General features: G+C 42.3%; 1 protein-coding gene across 1 annotated transcript in view; it reads left to right on the forward strand.

The window, feature by feature from the left end:
* The first annotated feature begins 3,041 nt into the window (after positions 1–3,041).
* Positions 3,042–22,064, forward strand: part of ADAM23 (ADAM metallopeptidase domain 23) — a 183,291-nt gene continuing 164,268 nt past the window's right edge. Inside the window, exons 1-2 of the mRNA XM_030917093.1 lie at positions 3,042–3,569; positions 4,799–5,016. Coding sequence (XP_030772953.1) covers positions 3,356–3,569; positions 4,799–5,016 — 432 coding nt within the window. The 5' untranslated portion in view covers positions 3,042–3,355. The remainder of the gene's footprint in view (positions 3,570–4,798; positions 5,017–22,064) is intronic.

The following is a 22,064-nucleotide window of genomic DNA, read 5'->3' on the forward strand; positions in this document are numbered from 1 at the left end:
GTGGACAGTATCATGACCCTTCCTGGGTATTGCTCATATGCACCCTTCATGGTGCTTACCTAGTGTCCATATTGCCTGGTATAATTTCCTTCCTATGGACCTTCTGGCCACCTGCCTTCACGTATGACTGCAGCATTTCTCCATGTCTGCCACTTTGACTAGATCACTCCAATGGTCCCCTGATGGCCTTAGGATCCAACACACATTTGTAACCAGGGCCATTATAGCACTCAAGCTTCTGGTATATTTCTTTGTTCTAGTCCAGCTTGCTGAATCCCTCCCTTTCCTACCTGTGATTGCCTCTCTGTGAATGCTGATTCGATTCCAGGTACTATATTAAGCTCTGGAGTCAGAGATGACCAAGATACAGCCTTGCTCTCGGTATTTTTTGATAGAAGAAAGATGTTATGCACATACATGAATACAGAGCAAAGCAGTAGGTGGTAAGTGATTAAGCAAGTCACTAAATGTTATGAAAGCACAGAGTGGAATATTTAGAAGTAAACTCTATAACAATAAAAATTCTGGACGACCTAATAAGAATATTACTAACTTTATCAAGTTGACCAATTAAATTATTTAATCAGTTAATATCTGATTCTGTTTTTAACCTTCCCTTAAATAAATGGCTTAAAGACTAAACTTGCAGTAAATTTTTTGTAAGTAATGTACTTTTTCTCTGACTCATTATTTCATTTACTGATACCTTATCTTGACTCTAGCAATGTCTGTAACCATTAAAGTTCTGTAAATATATGCAGTCTTTTGATTGTAGTACATAAAACAACATCCCTCTTTGTAAATACCCCAACCCCTTATTAGAAACTATATTGAGGCCGGGTGTGGTTGATCATGCCTGTAATCCTAGCACTTTGGGAAGCCGAGGTGGGTGGATCATCTGAGGTCAGGAGTTTGAGCCCAGCCTGGCCAACACGGTGAAACCCCATCTCTACTAAAAATACAAAAATTAGCCAGGTGTGGTGGCACGTGCCTGTAATCCCAGCTAATCCCAGCTACTCGGAAGGCTGAGGCAGGAGAATCGCTTGAACCTGGGAGGCAGAGGTTGCACTGAGCTGAGATGGCACTACTGCATTTCAGCCTGGGTGACAGAGCAAGATACCATCTCAAAAAGAAAAAAAAAAAAAAAAAAAAGAAGAAGAAGAAACTATATTGAACCCTCATTCCATACCCCAAGTGCATGAAATGATGTGTTGTAACTGGTCGGTGTGTTTGGTTAGTCCAGGCTGGCTGGTAGGTTTATTTATTGGAACAGACTTTAAAAGGTTGTCACTCAAATGCAAGAGATACCTTTCAAGTAACTTGCATCTGGGTGCTTTGCACCTTTCATTTCCCTCTCCCTTCTCATTGCTTGTGCATCTCCTTTCTGGCTTGCTTTCTGTCAGACTCTTTTTCACAATGTATGTTGTGTCAAATATAAAATGGGAAAACCTAGCCAGAGCATGCTTGACTTGAGGGAGACACCCCTAAGAACACTGACCTGTAGTGGGCACTCTAGGGGGGCTAGAGTGTTCACTAGCCTGCCCCAAGTGTGACTTCTGCTTGTGTGTACTACCCATTTCTTTATTCATTCAGTATATATTTTCCAAGTTATTTCTCTGTGCCTCAGACACTGTATGAGGTCCTAGGGACACTATGGTGTGCAGAAGGGAAAACTGTTTTTGCCCTCACATGGGGGAGGTAGCATCAATTACAAATTTACAGGAATAAATATGTGATAATAATATCCTAGCTCAACATAGAAAGGAAGTTATCTCAGTATTTACCTAACAGTTCTGTAATGTGTGTGTGTGCGCGCGTATATGACTTCCTCTTTTCTCTTTGTTAAGTGTGAGTGGAGAAGATGGCTAACACTGAGTTCTGTCATAGCCATGGCACTTTATACCCACATTCTTTCTTTTAATCATGGAATTCTCCACCCCAGCCCTCACCCCATGGATGTCGGAGTAAGACAACATTGTTATGACTCGGATTGTCATTGGGAGGGTGAATAAATGAATGCTTAAATTATGAGAATTTGGGGGCAGAAATATGCCACAGACTCTTATTTGAAGCCATCAGATTTAGTGGCTGCGAACCCACCAAAGTCGGGGATTTACAGTTTTTACAGTAACGACAGAAAATTTCCGCTTTCCTCTGCAGCAGTCAGGACTGGATCTCAACAGGAATGTGTCCTACTCAATGCGTGCCCACCCCCGTGGTTGACAAACAACGGATTTCCCAAGATAGCTGCCACACACTCTGTTCTAATCTCTGTATTTCTTCCCCTCCAGAATGTCTAAGTCCTTCCCGAATACGCCCAGTCATACTTTCTGAACTTTTGAGCAAATACCGTCAGGCTTCCTGTGCTTTCCTCAAAGACCCCAGGCATCGGCAGGGAGGACACAGGCCCGGGCGGAGCGCCCCTGCGCGGGGGATTCCTGCCACTCCGCGCCAGCCTGCGGTGCAAACGCGCTTCTCAGCCGCAGTCCCACCCGCTGCTGGCAATCTGAATGAGGAGCCGCGCTATTTTTACCTCCCCGGCTTCAATCCTTTATGTTTACATGCAGGAAGCAAATAAATAAGGGATTAAGAAGGAAATGCATGGCCTTAGTTTATCCAGAGCAGGAAGGGGTTGGAATAGGAGGGAGTATGTGAAGTCTGGGGTGGTGGAAAAGGCAGGTGGACTTCGGCTGGTTGTTTTCTCCCGATCATCCCTGTCTCTGGCCTGGAAACCCCCGCACTCTCTTTCTCCCCCTCTGGCTTATCCGTGACTGCCAGCTCCCCCTCCACCGCCCCCATCTTTTGAGGTACCACCCGTCACCTCTGATGTTGCTTGGGCTGCTGCATCACTCTGCTGCTTCCCCCCTTCCCCGCCCCCCAACAAAGCATGCGCAGTGCGTTGCGGGCCAGGCAACAGCAGCAGCACAGCATCCAGCAGCAGCATCAGCACCCCAAGCCCCGCTCGGGCGCGCTCTCGGGGGGCGGAGCGCACGCCCGCTCCGCGCGACCCCGCGCCGCTCGCTCCCGCGCGCCGCCTCAGCATCCTCAGGCCCGGCGGCAGCCCCCGCAGTCGCTGAAGCGGCCGCGCCCGCCGCGGGAGGGAGTAGCCGCTGGGGAGGCTCCAAGTTGGCGGAGCGGCGAGGACCCCTGGACTCCTCTGCGTCCCGCCCCAGGAGTGGCTGTGAGGCTAGGCGAGCCGGGAAAGGGGGCGCCGCCCAGCCCCGAGCCCGGAGCCCCCTGCCCGCCGCGGCACCATGCGCGCCGAGCCGGCGTGACCGGCTCCGCCCGCAGCCGCCCCGCAGCTAGCGCGGCGCTCTCGCTGGCCACACGGAGCGGCGCCCGGGAGCTATGAGCCATGAAGCCGCCTGGCAGCAGCTCCCGGCGGCCGCCCCTAGCGGGCTGCAGCCTTGCCGGCGCTTCCTGCGACCCCCAACGCGGCCCCGCCGGCTCGGTGCCTGCCTGCGCCCCGGCCCGCACGCCGCCCTGCCGCCTGCTCCTCGTCCTTCTCCTGCTGCCTCCGCTCGCCGCCTCGTACCGGCCCCGCGCCTGGGGGGCTGCTGCGCCCAGCGGTGGGTATGGCCCCGTGCCCTTTGCGTTGGCTTTCCCGCGGGGCCCTGCAGAGGAAAGCGAAGGGCGCGCGGGTCCGTGCGCTCCAGGCTTGTCCCCGGCTCGGCCTTTCCTTCCCTCCCTGCGTGTCTTTCCACCCTTCTCGTTCCCAAACCCCCATTCATCCCAGTTCACTTTTGGAAGTCCATTTCTGTTGCATTCGCTAAAAACCCATTCCAATTCTTGTTGGTTCCACTGGGAGGTGTTTAGTGGATCCTGGGTCCCTCAGCGATCTCTGTGCAACTTGCGGAGGGGAAACCAGTGGATGGGAAATACAGCGAGGGAGCAAGTTGATACTTGCGTGGTGGAGCCTTAATGTGAATGCGGGGAGGATGTAGTGATAATAGTGGCGATGGGCTGTTTCCTCAAATTTCCTACCCGGCATATTCAGTGCGGTTGGAATTAAGGTGGGGGAGGCACACTTCAGGGACCAAAGAATTAAGGTGCTGAAGACATACTTCGTGCACGACCTTTGGTTCTGATTTCTCAAAGTGCTTGTCATGATAATGAACAATTAATATAATACCATCTTCAATACATTGATGATTGGAAATCACTGAAAGCAGAAAGCTGGCTTTGGCAGGAAAATAAAAAGAAATTGGAAAGCTGCCAGCATCTATATCCCTACATGGCAAAGTATGTTTGCTCATCTCAAAGTTAAAAGAGAAGGAAATTGCCCATTTTGTTAAAAGAGTCAATTAACGTTCGGTATCCATGAATTCAGTACTCAAGTTATCTTAGGAGCGTTCTTAGCTCTCGGATGGGATGCCACTAGGCAGAGTAGAGTTGTGCTTCTGTGGACTCAGAGAAGGGGTGGAGATCGGGGGCAGGACCCCTGAACATGTTCATTTAATGACTCTTCTTCTCTCAAGTTCATTCTACCCCCTACCCCCCAACACTTAGAAGTGTGGATCTGAGTCTGACTAGAAATGTATGTATAAGACATAAGTCAAAACAAATAGTGCACAGTTGTATAAACTTTATTGGCTATTTATTAACCTCTCCAGGCCATTTTATTGTTGAAATAACTTGCTTCACTGTAGCTATATTTCTTAACTGCTTATAAATAGAAAACTTTGTGTTTGCAATTAAAGGAAAAATGCATTTTAGTGTTTATGTATTTATGGGGTAAATATATGTGTGTTTGTGTATGTTTGTGTTTCCTGCTCCCCCACCCCGCTACCTCCACCAGCTCCGCGTTGGAATGAAACTGCAGAAAAAAATTTGGGAGTCCTGGCAGATGAAGACAATACATTGCAACAGAATAGCAGCAGTAATATCAGTTACAGCAATGCAATGCAGAAAGAAATCACACTGCCTTCAAGACTCATATATTACATCAACCAAGACTCGGAAAGCCCTTATCACGTTCTTGACACAAAGGCAAGACACCAGCAAAAACATAATAAGGTAGGCAGGAGGCTGGCTATGCAAAAGTAACTATCATGAAGAGTTTTCCTTTGATTTGATTTTCTGCCAGAATCTGATTTCACAAATTTTACTGCAGCATTTTATTAAGAAAGCAATTAATATTATGATAGGGGAGAAACTGGAAGGAATTAACTTGGAATCTACTGGGATAGGACTGTTGTTTCTCTTCTCTGACTAAATTGGGGCTAGAATTTTCTGATACCTGAAATGATATCCATGTATCTTTCAGGTACATTGGGCACCGAACAGTAGTTAAGTGAATGTGTTTATGATTCTGACTTGTTTCTGTGAGGCTTTATGTAAGGGTGCAGTATTCTGCCTTGATATGAAACTGCCTCCCATGATATAAAAACTGCTTTCAATCTGCACATATAAGATTGCTTCAAGAAGCTATTTGGCTGCAGTGTCTCCATCAGTTTTTCCACTTAGAAACTGAATGTTTAAACAGTCTCTTTGTTTCTTTAATTGTTCAGTAGGAGGAAAAAAATTTTTTTTCTGTTGTATTTTCAATAGGTAAACAATTTGACATTTAAAAAGATTATGGTGACTAGACACAAATATTTGCATAATATGAAGAACAATTTTGGTTGGCATAGTTCTTCAGTACCTAATTTGTATTGATTATGAGCGGTTGCTTTACTTTCAGGTTAGTTAAGAAAGTGGGACTCATATTTACAAAGCTTTCAGTAGAAGACAAGTATGTTTAATATCCAAAGAGTTTAAGGGATCTTTTTCCCTGGTTACTATTCTTTACTTGAATTATATTATTTTGAACCCCGAGCCGATTTACACAATGGATTATTGGTGCCTCTGTCGTTTATCGGGAGCAGAAAATAGAGTCTGTATGTTAAAAGTTTCCTTTTGACCTGTACTTGTTCAGGTGAGAACAACAGTTAACTGTCTAAACATCTAGAATTTAAGAAAGTATCTGCAGTTTACATCATTGTTTTTATTAGTTTTCTAAAATATAGGTGAGTGGTAACAGTATTTATCCTCATTTTACAAATGGGGAGCTAGACATTTAAGGCTTTTGGGTGATTTTCCTATGTTGTAAAGCAGCTAATATAAAATTCAGGTGACCTGAATGTTTAATGTTTACTATTTTTTACAAGTTAGGTCTCTAAGAAAGTGCTTCCTTCACCTTGAATATTACTGGAGAGGTGAACTTTCTTTCACATTATTTTGAAGTGGCTGCTACCCACCATGAGATAAATGTGTCTCTGATCTCAGCCAGCCCTTTTCTCCATAAGCTCCTATATAACTTAATGGGCTGACTAATAGGTCATGTCTAACTCATTTGCAATTAAAGGAAAAATGCATTTTAGAGCGTATGTTTTTATGGGGTAAATACATTTTATTGATAGGAGAAATACATTATGGGGTAAATACATTTATTGATAGGAGAAATGGGTGTTGTCTTTAAAGAAGAGAAATCCAGGGCCCTTTTGATAAAATGCATTGAGGCTTTTATAGCTTTCCTTATAAATGGGACCTTTTAGAGTTGAGTGGTTAGTTCTCAAACTCCAGCACCTTTGCTTAGGGTGCTGGTGGAAGGAAAAACAGCTGCCTCGAAGCTTGTTTCAAAGAATGCTCAAGCCGTCCTCAGCAGAGACTTGAAATTTCAATGGAACTTTTTAATAATTCAGATGTTTGAGGCTATGACTAATGCTTGCCTTATAGTTTAACCTTATGTGACTGTTTTCTTTGGTGGGACGTGGTTTGACTGTAATATACCTGACTTCCTATGATAATAAGGTTTGTTAAACCTGTACCCACCACTTGCCTAGAGGAATAGACTTCTGACTGTGGATCACCTGCTTGACCTTGGAATGATTCTATGTGTCATCCTCCCCCCTACCCTCAATTGTAGTTGGGTTTCTTTTATACTGTACTTTGAAAAGAATGTTTCTACAGAAATCATATTTGAAAGCATTTTTCTTATTAGTTTAACTCTATAAACATTTGTTGCACCTTTGTCATGTGCAAAGCAGTATGGTAAGTATTCCAAGATAAGAGATAAAGGTTAAAAGGATGAAAAGACATGATCTATCCTCCAGGAGACAGGAAAATGAGATAAGCAAGATTTTAAAAGTGCTCCCGTACAGGTATAGACAGTGTTGTTTGGTGGGTGCCCTGAAATTACCCTTTGTGTTCTGTGCTCCCCCTTTTACTTCTGTTGTTAAGCATCTCTTGAAGTAGTTGATAAAAACTGTTCCATCTGCTTTCTACTGTATCTTGGGATGACTTGCTTAATAACAGTGATGAGAGACACTTGCCAGTTGTGCTGCTTTAGAAATGTTTCAGTAAGAAAGTATAGAATTTCATTTCTGCTTTCATGTAAAAAAGTTTTTATTTTAATATCTGTGTTATGTACCTTTTTTTCCCTTCCCTGATTTCATTGCACTGAAGCACATTTTAATGAAAGCCTTAGAAATGCTGAATCACTGTGCCTTTCTCATGGATCCCTAGACTGGGGGTAGAGGTGGAAATGGAAATTCCCAAATATGGGTTGCAAGGCCAAGCTCCACATTTATGTCTGAAGAAATTTCATAAATGTTTAGTGTTGATCAATCTTTATTACGTTATAGCTGTGAAAGTTAACATGTTTATTAACTCTTCCAGAATTGGTGAGTGTAAAAGCAGATTGTGCAAACCACCTCTTTGCATGCTAATGTTTCTGAATGCCTTAATGTTTCTTTGTCAAAGAATGTTGAAGAATCTTTTTTATCTCCACAGAGTGATGTATAACCAGTCGTCCAAACTGTGCCATTTTTTAAAGTAGAAGTGGGCACTCCTAATAATTATGCCAGGATAGTAGGCATAAACCAAGGTAGTCCAGAGCAGGCAGGGAGTTTTGACACCTTGGATCTAAGTGCTATATTCCTTGATTTTTGGTGCTTATCCCAATTCAAGATTCTTTAAAGACAGTTTTATTTGCTGATGATTTATTATAAATTCTTTCTTACTAGCTAGGAAGTCAGATTCCTGCCATGTAGCAGTATTAGGGTCTGAAATGGAAAAATTTAATTTTGCTTTGTGTGATATTGTGAAATGTATTTGGTAATTATCCTATTTCCTGGTACACAGCTTCGAAGACCCTTGGAATCTCCAGAGTGATGAGTGTCTTTCATATGCCAATGAGATGATGTGTGGCTGGGTGTCTCTAGATAGCTTCAGGATGGGAGCTGGTCACCAGAAAGACTAGCACATTATTAGAGGTTTAGGATTTGCGCCCCACAACCCCAAAAAGAGAGGTGGGAGGTTGAGTTGATCACCAGTAGCCAGTGATTTAATCAGTCATACCTACGTAAGGAAGCATCCATAAACACACAAAAGACTGGGTTCCGGAAACTTTCGGATAGCTGAACACGTGAAACTTCCTGGAGGGTGGAGTTCCTGGGGAGGGCATTGAAGATCCTCACCCTATGTGTCTCTTCCATCTGGCTGTTCATCTGTATTCTTTGTGATATCTGTTATGTAAATGGTAAGTGTAAGTAAAGTATTTCCTGAGTTCTGTGAACTGCTCTAGCAAATTAATTTAAGGGGATTCTGGCTACCCCAATTTATAACTGATCTTTCAGGAGCACAGGCCTCCATATGGGGCTTGAGATTGGCATCTGAAGTAGGCATCTGTAGGCTTGTGGGACTAGGCCTTCAACCAGTGGATCTGACGCTATCTCCAGGCTAAGTGTCAGAATTGAATTGGAGGACACCGAGGTGGTATGTGATGGAGAATCTGCAGAATTACTTGGTGTGGGGGAAAACCCTCCCATACATCAGACGTCAGAAGTGTTGGGTTGAGTGTTGTGTGAGACTAGAGAAGGAAAAAACATTGCTTTTTCTTATATCTCTTATTTTGTTATCAGGATTGATCTTTTTTACTTGTAGAGACTTTTATGGGCATAAATGGAATTGTATGATACTAAATGTAAGCATTTTATTAACCATTAATGTAACATATTAATAAAATGGACCATACATTTTAAAAGCAGGAGGAACACTTTGGATTCATCCATTCATTCTGAGATAATCGTATGTAGTCTGTTCCTAGGAAAGTTAAGGAAGCTTTTCCTGAAACTTTAGTCAGAAACTACTCCTCCTGTTGGGCGTGGTGACTTGCGCCTGTAATCCCAGCACTCTGGGAGGCCAAGACAGATGGATCACCTGGAGGTCAGGAGTTTGAGACCAGCCTGATCAATATGGTGAAACCCCATCTCTACTAAAAATACAAAAATTAGCCGGGTGCAGTGGTGCACACCTGTAATCCCAGCTACTCGGGAGGCTGAGGCACGAGAATCTCTTGATCCTGGAGATGGAGGTTGTGGTGAGTGCCACTGCACTCCACCTTGGGTGACAGAATGAGACTCTGTCTCAACAAACAAACAAACAAACCACCCCCTTACCAAAACAAAAAACAAAACAAAACAAAAAACTACTTGTTCTGTATCATGTTCCCTTAGGATTCTCTTCTCTTCTGGTTGGGAAGGGATTGTGGAGATGCACGATGCATAGCACTGGGCCTTGGGGAAAGCTGACTTTAGTTGACGTGTGTGTGGCTCAGTCTTTTGTTGCTTTCTCTACTACCTACCACCCCAGGTTGAAGAGAGAATAGAGAGAAGTTTAAATGAATTTAGATCTCGGTGATCATTTTTATTTCCTTCTCTATTTTAGAACAGGACTGGTTCCACATTTCTTGACTTTCCAGAAACCAGTTGTTCCATTGTTGTTGGTATGGGACAACAGAAAAAGAAACATGGGATGAAGAGTCCCATCTGTCTCTGCCATGAGATGTTAGCACAGTTTTTTACAAATCTGGAACCTATATTTTTATGACCTTTATTATAAGGAATTAATTTAAAAAATCAATAGAAAGTTTTATATGTAGAACATAGGGAAAAGATTTCCCTTCTGGAAGTTTCTTTAGCAAGCCCAGACTTTATCTAAAGAGCTGCCTTTAAACAGCCTTCCCAGGTTTTCCAGGTCTTCCTAAGCAGTCATTACAAAATTGTAATATATAGAATTCAGGCTTGTAATGATTTTACTTGTAATGCTTGGCATGTAGTAGGCCTTCTGTTGAATGAATTGATGATTGAACACTCATATGTTAGAGTATAGTGGTTCCCATGGAATTCATGTTGTAATCAAATTCAAATGGACCCTCAAATGAAATTCAAAAGGACCCTCAAAATACTCTTCAGTATTTTTGGCACTGTGCCAGATCAGTAGGAGAGAGATTTTTGGTCTTGAGTTTTTAGCACTGCATAAGTCACACTAACTATATGCTTACACTACCTAAAGTAGCAAAAAATACCTATATCAACAATTCTTAAATAATGTCTCTCACTGCTACCCATCATCAGTGTGATAATCAAGAGCTGACTATCTGGTAGTTATTGTTATGGTAGAGCAAGATGTATCTTTCTACTCAAATAGTTTCCAATAAATCAGATTTACACATGGTAGGTGTTCAGTTTTGTTTGATTCAGCAAACATTTATTGAGTACTTCTTTTGAATCAGGCGCTGTGCTAGACTCTGGGGAAAATGAAGAAGACTAACACTGTCCCTACCTTTGCTCACTGGTAGAGTGTTAGAATCCAGATAGCCGCTGACGTGTGGTTTATGTTAGTGCAGTTACTAGTGGAAGGAACAGAAGGCTGTAGGCGTCCAAAGGAGAGAATAACCTTTGCCTAGGGAAGTCAAAGAAAACCTCTTAGGGGAAGAAACAATTGAGCTGGCCCTAAAGAGCAATTAGGAGTTAAGTGAAGAGGGTGGAGAAAGGTGGAGAAAGGAAGGTGCAGAAGGTGGAGAAGGTAGAGAAAGGAAGAGCCACAGAATCGGCAGAGGAGAGGCTCCAGGTGCAAAGGCCTGACTTGCTTGGGTAGTAGCAAGTTATTTGGGTGGTGAGTACAAGAAGGGGAAACTCAAGTATAGGAAACTTCAAAGACAGGGTCTCGCTCTGTCGCCCAGGCTGTAGTGCAATGGCACGACCTTGGCTCACTGCAATCTCTGCCTCTCGGGTTCAAGTAATTCTCCCACTTCAGCCTCCCTGACTAATTTTGGTGTTTCAAGTAGAGATGGGGTTTCACCATGTTGGCCAGGTTGGTCTTGAACTCCTGACCTCAAGTGATCTGCCCACTTTGGCCTCCCAAAGTTCTGGGATTACAGGCGTAAGCCACTGTGCCTGGCCTAGTGTAACATTTGTAATCAATTTTTAAATATCCTACTTAGTTCCTCTAGGAACCCAGTGACATAAGCATTTATAGATGTAGCAGTTGAGATTTATAGTTAGTATCTTCAGTAAGGACAAATAGCTAGTAAGTGGCAGAGAGAGCCAGGATTTGAACCCAGGTCTTCCCTTTGCAGAGCTCATGCTGGAGAAAGGTAGGGTGTTTTGGAAGTGGCAGAAAGGGAAGGTGGAAGATTGTGAAGACTGTGAAGATATGAGGGCTCTGGATTTATTCCATACCAAATTGTAAGTCCTGGGAGGTCAAGAGGTGAGCGCATATTGATTGAGCATAGATGAGTGCCTATTATGTGACTCCCCAGTGAGCTTTACTTCTAGTAGAAAGAGACAGACCATAAACATGCCCAGAGCAGCAATGACAACCACACGAAGATTTTAGGTATTGACAAGTGCTTGCAGAAGATAAAAAGGCATGATATGGTAGAGAGTGGTGGGTGTGATGGTTTCTCTTGAAGAATCAGAAGGTTGGGCTTATGGCCCTGGGTGGGAGTAATTCACCTGGGGAGTAACCCACCTACAGGTAAGACGTGACTCCTCTTCAGATAGAATGACGCATGCTATTTATTGCAGTGCCCTCATTCTTTGTTGCTAACACTAACCCTTCTGCATTTCTGGCCCCTTTGGGCATTTGAGTTGGGACCCTTGTCTTTGATTCTTCTCTTCCATAAAGTCTAGACCATTTTTGGACATTTCATTCTGGTTTGGTCTAACTGCTACTGTGCTTTCCAGCAGCCTACAGCTGAGCTGTGCTGTCGAAAGTCTTGCTTTAGTGTGTGTCCCTAAATAATGCTTTCTGCTCACGGGTTGACTCATTCCTGCTAACTATGTAACTACTAGTGTCATTCTGTCTTCACTTATTCTCAGGCTTTGTTGACAGGGTGGACCACTGTCCTTCTCTTTATAGTTGGTCAAAAAATAACACAGGAGGCCAGGTGCAGTGGCTCACACCTGTCATCCAAGCATTTTGGGAGGCTGAGGTGGGAGGATCACTTCAGGCTAGGAGTTTGAGAGCAACTCAGGCAACATAGCCAGACCCCGTGTCTACAAGAAGTAGTGGTGATCCCCAGGGTTGGTGGCATCACCCAGTGTGAAGGTAAATCATGCAGGAAGAGAGCTCTCCTTCTGCCTTCCTCATCTTTCTCAGCCATACCCCTCTGTTTTCCCAGCCATCTAAGAGTGAACCTTGGGAGTCATCTTTGACTCCTCTCTCCCTTGCCTATAAATAGTCGCCGATTAAGTCTTGACGTGTCTCCCATGACTCCATCCCTCCCCCCTTCTCTGCATTGTGTTCTTGTCATCGCCTCTGGTCTCTCTCTGTCAATCCATCAGCCCCGCTGCTGACAGATTCATCTTCATGGAACACTTACTTCATCATGTGACTCCCTTTATCCACATTCAACAAGCATAATTTAAGCTCCGTGAATTTTCCTTGTGGAGCAAGGGAGAGGATGTAAAATTCTCTTGAGAAGAACTGCTGCTTTCCTTCTTACACCACACATTTGCTGTTGCCTTCTCCTTTCAGCATTTTTCCAGGCCTGTTTACCCAAAGGTCAGTCCATAGCAGGAGATAATTTTGGATGATTCTATTCATTTTTGTCCAAACCCTGGGGCTAGTTATGAAAAACCCCTGTGACCAGTGGCAAGAACCAAATCTCTCAGGAATGTATTCTTAGGCTTTCAAGTCCAAATTCTGTTAAATTCCTGCTTCAGAACATCATGTCATCTCCATTTCTAAGATCTGAGTAATGAATTGCTTCTACAGTATGAGTTTTCTAAATGAAAATATTTTATTCCCATCAAGAATGTATACAATTATAAGGCTTTATTCATACCAAGTATTCAGTTCACAGTTGGTATGGCATCCTTTAACCTTATGAAAGACTCATTCATTCATATAATTCATTCATTCAGAATCTACTGAGTGAATTTTCAATTTTACAAGGGAGTCTTTGTATTTAGAATTTGTATAAATTCAGTATGATTTTAATTAAATTTAATGGTAGAAATGCTATTATAAAAAGACTAGATCCAGTATGTTTTACTCAGATAATGAGAAATTAAAAACAATCATGTTAATTCATGGCCAATTTGAATAAAACTTTTGCTTTCTATAAAGTGACATGAGAGGTTCATTCTCCATCACAGGGCACCCCAGCCTGGGACAGATGTGAACCTGTGAATTAGCACAATGTTTCAAATAAAGTTTTGTTATATGGGCATCCTCTCTGGCTAAAGAATAGAGAGAGGCTAATTTCCTCATCTGGAACATTACACATTGATAAATTCAGGCCCTGTGTATTGTGAAAGATGTTTGTTACCAAGTTTCTACCTTAAGATCTAAGTGTTCTCTAAGCCTTTTATTTAGAAATGTAAAGGATGGAAATTCAAACAAGTCTCCTCTGCTGATAGACACTAATTACAGAGTAGTTAAGTTCAAACAAACCAACGAACTGAAGTGTAAATAGAACTTTTGTATGAGTCCATTCTTACACTGCTCTAAAGAACTACCTGAGGCTGGGCAATTTATGAGGAAAAGAGATTTAATGAACACATAGTTCCACAGGTCATACTGGAAACATGGCTAGGAGGCCTCAGGAAACTTACAGTTCTGGTGGAAGGGGAAGAGGGAGCAAGCAAGTCTTACCATGGCATAGCGGGGGAGAGAGAGAGAGAGAGATTAAGAGAGAGAGAGAGAGGAGTGCCATCAGCCCTCATGAGAACTCACTCACTATAATGAGAACAGCATGGGGGAAATCCGTCCCCATGATCCAGTCACCTCCCACCTGGTCCCTCCCCCAACACTAAGGATTACAATTCAACATGAGATTTGGGTGGGAACACAGAACCAAACGATAACATTCCACCCCAGCCCCTCCCAAATCTCATGTTCTTCTCACATTTCAAAACCAATCATACCTTCCAACAGTTCCCCTGAAGTCTTAACTCATTCCAGTGTTAAAAGTTCAAGTCGAGAGTCTCATCTGAGACAAGGCAAGTCCCTTTTATGTATGAGTCCATAAAATAAAAAACAAGTTAGTTACTTCCAAGATACAGTGGGGGTGCAGGCAGTGGGTAAATGCTCCCATTCCAAAAGGGATACATTGGCCAAAATAAAGGGGCCACAGGCTCCATGCAAGTTCGAAACCTAGCAGGACAGTCACTAAATCTTAAAGCTCTGAAATAATTGCCTTTCTTACATCAGATAAATGTCTCACATCCCGGGCACACTGATGTAGGGAGTGGGCTCCCATAGCCTTGGGCACCTCTGCCTTTATAGCTCTGCAAGGTACAGCCTTTGTGGCTACTTTCATGGGCTGGCATTGAGTGCCTGTGGTTTTTCTGGGTGCACGGTGCAAGCTGTCAATGGATCTACCATTCAGAGGTCTAGAGGACAGTGACCCTCTTCTCACAGCTCCAGTAGGCAGTGCCCCAGTAGGGACTATGTATGGAAGCTCCAATCCAAAATTTCCCCTCTGCACTGCCCTCATAGAGATTTTCCATGAGGGCTCCGCCCCTGCAGCAGATTTCTGCCTGGATATTCCAGGTGTTTCATACATCCTCTGAAATCTAGGCAGAAGTTCCCAAGCCTCTACTTTTACCTTCTGCATACATGTGGGCCCAATACCACATGGAAGCCACCAAGGGTTGGAGCTTGGGCCCTCTGAAATAAGAGCTTGAGCTGTACCTTGGCTCTTTTTAGCCATGGCTGGAGCTGCACAGGAGCAGTGGGGCCCAGGCCTGGCCCAGTAGACCATTTTTCCCTTCTAGGCCTCTGGACCTATGATGGAGGGGCTGCCATGAAGTTCTCTGAAATGCCTTGGAGTCATTTCCATTCACCTCCTCTTAGGCAAGCTTCTGCAGCAGGCTTGAATTTCTCCCCAGAAAACGGGTTTTTGTTTTCCACCACAGGGTCAGGCTGCAAATTTTCCAAACGTGTACACTCTGCTTCTCTTTTAAATATAAGTTCCAGTTTCAGACCATCTCTTCATTCATGCACATGAGCACATACTTTTAGAAGCAACCAGGCCACATCTTGAATGCTTTGCTGCTTTGAAATTTCTTCCACTGGATACCCTAAATCATCTCTTAAGTTCAGTGTTCCACAGATCTCTGGAGCAGGGCATTATGCCTCCAGACTCTTTGCTAAAGCATAGCAAGAGTGATCTTTATTCCAGTTCTCAGTAAGTTCCTCATTTCCATTTCAGATCACCTCAGCCTGGACTTCACTGTCCATATCACTATCAGCATTTTGGTTAAAATCATTCGACAGGTCTGTATGAAGTTCCAGACTTTCCCACATTTTCATGTCTTCTTCTGAGCACTCCAAACTGTTCCAGCTTCTGCATGCTACCCAGTTCCAAAGGTGCTTCCACATTTTCAGGTATCTTTATAACAGTGCTCCACTCGTGGTACCAATTTTCTGTATTAGTTTGTTCTCACACTGCTGTAAAGAACTACCTGAGACTAGGTAATTTATGAAGAAAAGAGTTTAGTTGACTCACAATTCCATAGGCTATACAGGAAGCATGACTGGGAGGTCTTAGGAAACGTATCATGGCAGAAGGCAAAGGGGAAGCACGCACTCCTTACCATGGTGGAGCAGGAGAGAGAGAGCAAGCAAGGGGGGGAGTGCCACACACTTAAACCATCAGCTGTCATGAGAATTCACTCACTATCATGAGAACAGCGTGGGGGAAATCCGCCCCCATGATCCCGTCACCTCTCACCAGGACCCTCCTCTAAAACTGGGGATTACAGTTCTACATGAGATTTGCATAGGGACACAGAGCCAAATCGTATCAACCCTCGACTGGTGACTATGAGAGCAGCATGAGGGAAAACCATCCCCAAGATCCAGTTACTTCCCACCAGGACCCTCCCTCAACACTGGAGATTACAATTCAACGTGATATTTGCATGCAGGCACAGAGCCAACCATGTAAACCTTGGACCAGTGATTATGTTGTTCTTGAGCTTCAATCTGTAATTATATAGCTGGGCACACTCACTTTCGCTTATCTGCATGGCAGTGATAATCCTGCCACGTTAAAAAAAAAAATCTTAGATGGTGGTGAGAACAAGGTAGTCACATACTCCTGGACCACCTCTTTTTGCCCTCAGTGGGGCTAAAGATTAAATTTAGATGTAGTCAAATCCAATCACAGCTAGAGACATCATAAAGAACATTCCAGAGCCATGTAGATAGAGGTTTTTGAGTATCTGTTGAATTCCAGTGCCTGTTTTAGAACCTGCTTTCCTTTAGTGTGGCTATTTAAGAATTTACTGCATCAGGTTGTAGTCTGGATTGCTTAATCGGGTGCTTTGTGCTGTCTTTTAATTGTAAGCAGGCCTGCTAATACCATATACTATAATAGCTTTATTGCAGATGGACTCCATTAACAATGTGAATCAATCAATGCTTAGGAGAGTCCTCTCTCCCCATGTTTATGCTCGCTTTTTATGTTTTCAGATAAGTAGAATGCATGAAATCAACTTCAACTCAACTCTCCAATGCATTGGTAATCAATATAATACATAGCCTTTCTATGGAACCTTATTGAGGCACTTTCATATCTATAATCTCACATGGTCCTTGCAGCATAACTACCAAGATGGTTATTATTTCTGTGTTCTGAATGAGGAAGTGCATCCAGAGGATGAGTCAAAAGCTCAAACAAGTCAGGTCAGTTTGCTGCAGGTCTTAAGAATTATTAGCGTGACCAAAATGACCAGGACTGTGGTTTACAGACTTCCAGTCTCTGATTCTTTTTTCACATATCTGTGGGTTGAATAGGGAAGTTTCTGTCCTTTGTAGACACCTTTCTTCTTGATGATAAAGACCTGTGAACTAACTGCAGCTGGACTATATGCATTTGTACGTACCTCCCTTGGCCTTCCTCTGTGACTAGCTGGTTTTCTCATCTTTTTTTCTTCCCTAAATGAGTACTCCAGATAAATAACCTTGTTTAAACTACTAGCATTTGTAGAATATTTTGCTTATCTGCTTACCTTTCCTTCTTTAATTTTCATTTTCTAGTAGCAGTTTTTCCTTCTTTCTTGTATCCTGAACAAAGTGGTCATGTTTGGTGTTTCAATAATATGTCAGACATTTGAACCATTCTAGAAAAGATTTTCTCTTTTTTTTGAAAAATATTCTAATATAGAAGTATGCTGCTTGAAGAAGTAGGTCTTCAAAATAAACTGAATTTAATAAGAACTGGTTAATATAGCCTTTATTTTTTACTAATTAAAGAAATGATATACACCCAATTTAAACTTTTTGTCAGCATGTGAAATGCAGTATAGCCAGTATTTCTACACTGACATCATATTTTGGTGCAAAGCAAGGAAACCGGCATTTTAATGATCCAGTGTAGCCATTTATTTGTGGGATAAATATGATTGTGCTCCTAGGCTGTATAGAATGTCAGAAATCCCTTTGACTTCTCTCTCTTCTGGAGGAAGGATGGTTGGAGGTCAAGTTTCTGGAGGTCTGACAGATCGGCTGTTGCCAACTATCTGGAACTGGACAAGTTACTTAGCCACTCTAAGCCCCAGCTTCCTTATCAATCACATGGACATAGTAATAGTGCCCATCCCAGAGACTGTGGCAGGCCTACATGGCATCCCCCATGTAAAGTGGTTTGCACAGTGCCTGGCCTACAGGAGGTACACAGGAAATGTTACCGATTGATGACTGACCAGAGGCTTAGGGAATCCAAGTTGTGAACTGCTCTTTCATGAATAAAGTATTTCTTTTATTAAAAAAGAAAGGAGATTTAAGGGTAATTGTGAGATAGTCATGGAGAGGGGTGATTTTCAGAGTCTTCCTGGTTGTATGGCTGCAGATGAGCTTGATTGGTCTACCTCAGACAGAAGTGAACACCCAAGTAGGAGAGACTACATTAGGATGCCCGTGATGTCTCAGAGACTGCAAGCCCTGGACCACATTGAGGCAAATGTACTGTAGGGGTGTAAAGAAGTTTTCCATAAACCTTTGCCTATAATCAGGACACTCTAGGTCAGGCTTGGATATTAGGCATTTCAGTGGGTTGTCAAGGTGAACTGTTTGCTTCTTGGAGCTAATTGCCAAGATGGATATGGTATGGCCCCAAATACTTATAGTATAAATAGCACATGTTCAGATGATAATTTCCCCAACAAGTATTCCAATTAGACATCCACTCACCTCTCCTCCCTTTCCCCCAACTCCCCACATGAAGCCAAACCTAAGAAATACTTTCATCTGCCTTTGGTAGTTTTCTGGCTTTGGAATGAAATGGAACAATCATAAAACCATGACAAATAGAATAGGACATAGACCTCCCAACCCAGAAGAAATTTAACAGGGTAGAAATATCAGACATAAATTCTGTTTTTATTTGGACACTAGGATAATTGAATATGTTATGACAAGGAGATAAGATTTTGGTCTTCGCATCTTATCAGTCTTAAACAAGAAGAGTTAGTACACTGATTCCCCTCTTCTTATACATTATGGCTAAAATTATGAGAGCTAGTAAACTTGGTAATTACTGTGGACAGCCTTGTGTAATGTAATGGACTTTCATCTCTGCAGAACGTTTAGACTGTAGTTAGAAGCATTTATCGCTGTTGGGCTGCATAAGTACTGTCACTTGTTCCCTTCAGAACCAGTGTGATACTGAGATGATGCCGTCTTACTATTTTTGGCTTTGCAGTGGTTTGTTAAACAGTTTTTGGAAACAGTTAATTATTATTCTTTACCCTTCTAATTAACTATAACTATATGCTTATTTATTCTTTTATTTGGAACGTTAATCCTTTTAAGACCTACTAATGCATTTTAGGATTATTACCCAAATAGAGTATTTATGAATTATCTTGTCTGCCATCAGATCTTAAATTTGTTTTTCCATATAGTTTTTCAGAGTTCTTGGACTTCTATATTTTCACACCATAATGTGTTAAACATTTATTAACTTATTTGTATGAAGCACTTGTTTGTGATGTAATCATTTGAGAATCTTTATTCTTTCATGGGAAGCATAATCTCTTCCTTGATACACAGACCTACATATCCAACTATTTAACCTGTATCTCCACTCGGATGTCTTACAGGCAACTCAAGCTTAACATACCCAAAATGGAACTCTTGATTGTACTGTCTGCTACCCTAGCCTGTCCCTCCCAGATCCTTCTCATCTGGTTAAATGGAACATCACCTTCCAGTTGCTTAGGCCCAAAACCTTTTCCCTTCTCTTCCTCTCAAGCATCATGCCAAGCCATCAAGTCTTATGTTCCCTTAAAAAACTATCCGGAGATCCAACCACTTCTTTGCTGCCAACCTGTTCTAACCCACTATCTCTCACATGCACCATTAGAGTGTCTTCTCTTCTCCCTGATTTTGTCCCTTTCCTATCACTCTGGTTCTCCTCTGTTTCACACATATCAGGCAGAGTGATCCTTTTAAATTCTGATTGGATCATTTCACTCTTGGCTCAACCTCCAGGGATTTTCCATCAACTCAGAATGACTTTTTTTTCCCCGCCTCCGATCATAATGTGGTCACTGAAGAAAATTAGGCCACTGTTAGTTGTTATAGTTGGTTGGCAGGAAGTGCTCTTTATGTTTGTGTATTTAAACACATGCCCTAGAAAGACTAATGAGATATAAAAAGCTAGGCACTTACAATTCTATTTTTAGTTTTTGGAGGAACCTCCGTAGCATTTTCCATGGTGGTTGCACCGTTTTATAATCTCCTTGATGGTGCACAAGGGTTCCAATTCTCCACATCCTTACCAGCACTGGTTATTTTCTGTTACTTATTTTTTAAAAAATATTAGCCACTCTAAGGAGTATGAATTGGTATCTTTGTGGTTTGGTTTGCGTTTCCCTAATGATTAGTGATGTTGAACATCTTTTCATGTGTTTATTGGCCATTTTTACATTTTATTTGGAGAAGTGTCTTCAATTCTTTGCTCATTTTCTAATCCAGCTGTTTGGGGTTTTTTTTGGTTGTTGCTGTTGAGTTCTAGGAGTTCTTTATATACTCTGGATATCAGTCCCTTACCATATATATGATTTACAAATATTTTCTCCCATTCTATGGGTTGGCTTTTCATTCTGTGGATAGTGTCCTTTGATGCACAAAAGTTTTACATTTTGATGCAGTCCGATTTATCTGTTATTTATTTTGTTGCCTGTGCTTTTGATGTTACATTCAAGAAATCATTGCCAAATCCTATGTTACGAAGGCTTTCTCCTCTGTTTCCTGCTGAGTTTAGTCATTTTAGCTCTTATATTTAGGACTTTGGTCAATTTTGAGTTAATTTTTAAATGGTGTAAGGTTAGGGACTAACTTTATTTTAATTTTTTGCGTGTGGATGTCCAGTTTTTGCAACACCATCTTTCCCTTGTGAATGTTTTCCCATTTGTTTGTGTCTTCTTTAATTTATTTCATTCTTTTTCTTTTTCTTTTTCTTCTTTTTTTTTTTTTTTTTTTTTTTTTGAGATGGAGTCTCCCTCTGTTGCCCAGGTTGGAGTGCAGTGGAACGATCTCGGCTCACTGCAACATCCACCTCCTGGGTTCAAGTGATTCTCCTGCCTCAGCCTCCTGAGTAGCTGGGATGACAGGTCCCCACCACCACACCCGGCTAATTTTTGTATTTTTGGAAGAGAGGGGATTTTGCCATGTTGGTCAGGCTGGTCTTGAACTCCTGACCTCAAGTGATACACCCGCCTTGGCCTCCAAAAGTGTGTGATTACAGGCATGAGCCACCGCATCTGGCCTGAGGTAGTTTCCTTCTATCTGCTTTTGCGTATTTTGTCTCACAACTTTCTTTAAAAGGGAAACCAGATTATGAGTAGAATAATTGGCTGTGCATTAGAAAGCCAATTTTGGGTGAGACACTTACATCTGTAGATTTAAATTTCCTAATTTTAAAAATAAGGAGGTTGAATTAGATTTGGGAATCTCAAACTTTAGTGTGAGTTGGAACCACTTGGGGAAGTTGTTGAAAAGATTTTGAGTTTATAGGTCTGTACGGGGTCTAGTGGTTTGCATTTTTATAAGTCTCAGGTGATTTTGATATGGATGTATTTGTTCTCTGGAACCTCTTATGGCTCTAAAATTCTGTGAAGTATCCTCCAATAAAAGGCATTTGGATATTTATTAGAGGACATGAAATGAGGGTATGGGCCGTTGAATTAGGGATTGTTCGTTATTCCAAGCCATGGTTGCATTTGTGGACAAGCTGCCTCCTGAGATTTGGGCATGTTGGATGGAGAGTAGGAATTATGAAGTGAGGACATTTATTGCTTGAAAATGAAAAGAGTAGCTGGCTTCAGGAGTGGCTGATGTAAGATGATTCAGGGACAAAAGAGCTTTTGCAAAATAGAAGCAGAGGAGAGGGGCTAAGGAACAGTGGTCAGCAGAGAGACTGCTGGGGGGATCACACTGCCTACTTGATTTATCACTAGGAAGTCCATAAAGTCATGTTTTACCACCAGGAAGTCCAGAAACAAAGACAGTCTCTGGTCTGGGAATTCCAAACAGGAGTGCTGGGAGCCTAGAGCAAAGGAATGTTACTGGAGGTGAAAAACTGATGACCAATTTGCATACACATGCATACTTACACCTGTAAAATTAGTGTAAATACGTTGTATGAAATTAGTGGTTACTCTGACATATTTACTTACATGGTCTAAGAATTCAGAGTTCATAAAAATATAATATGAAAAGTGAAAATTTCTCTTCCAGCACGCCCCAAAGGCTGTTACATTTCTGTTTTTAGTTCTCAC

This window comes from Rhinopithecus roxellana, chromosome 14 (genome assembly GCF_007565055.1).
Source record: "Rhinopithecus roxellana isolate Shanxi Qingling chromosome 14, ASM756505v1, whole genome shotgun sequence".
NCBI classification, from domain to species: domain Eukaryota; kingdom Metazoa; phylum Chordata; class Mammalia; order Primates; family Cercopithecidae; genus Rhinopithecus; species Rhinopithecus roxellana.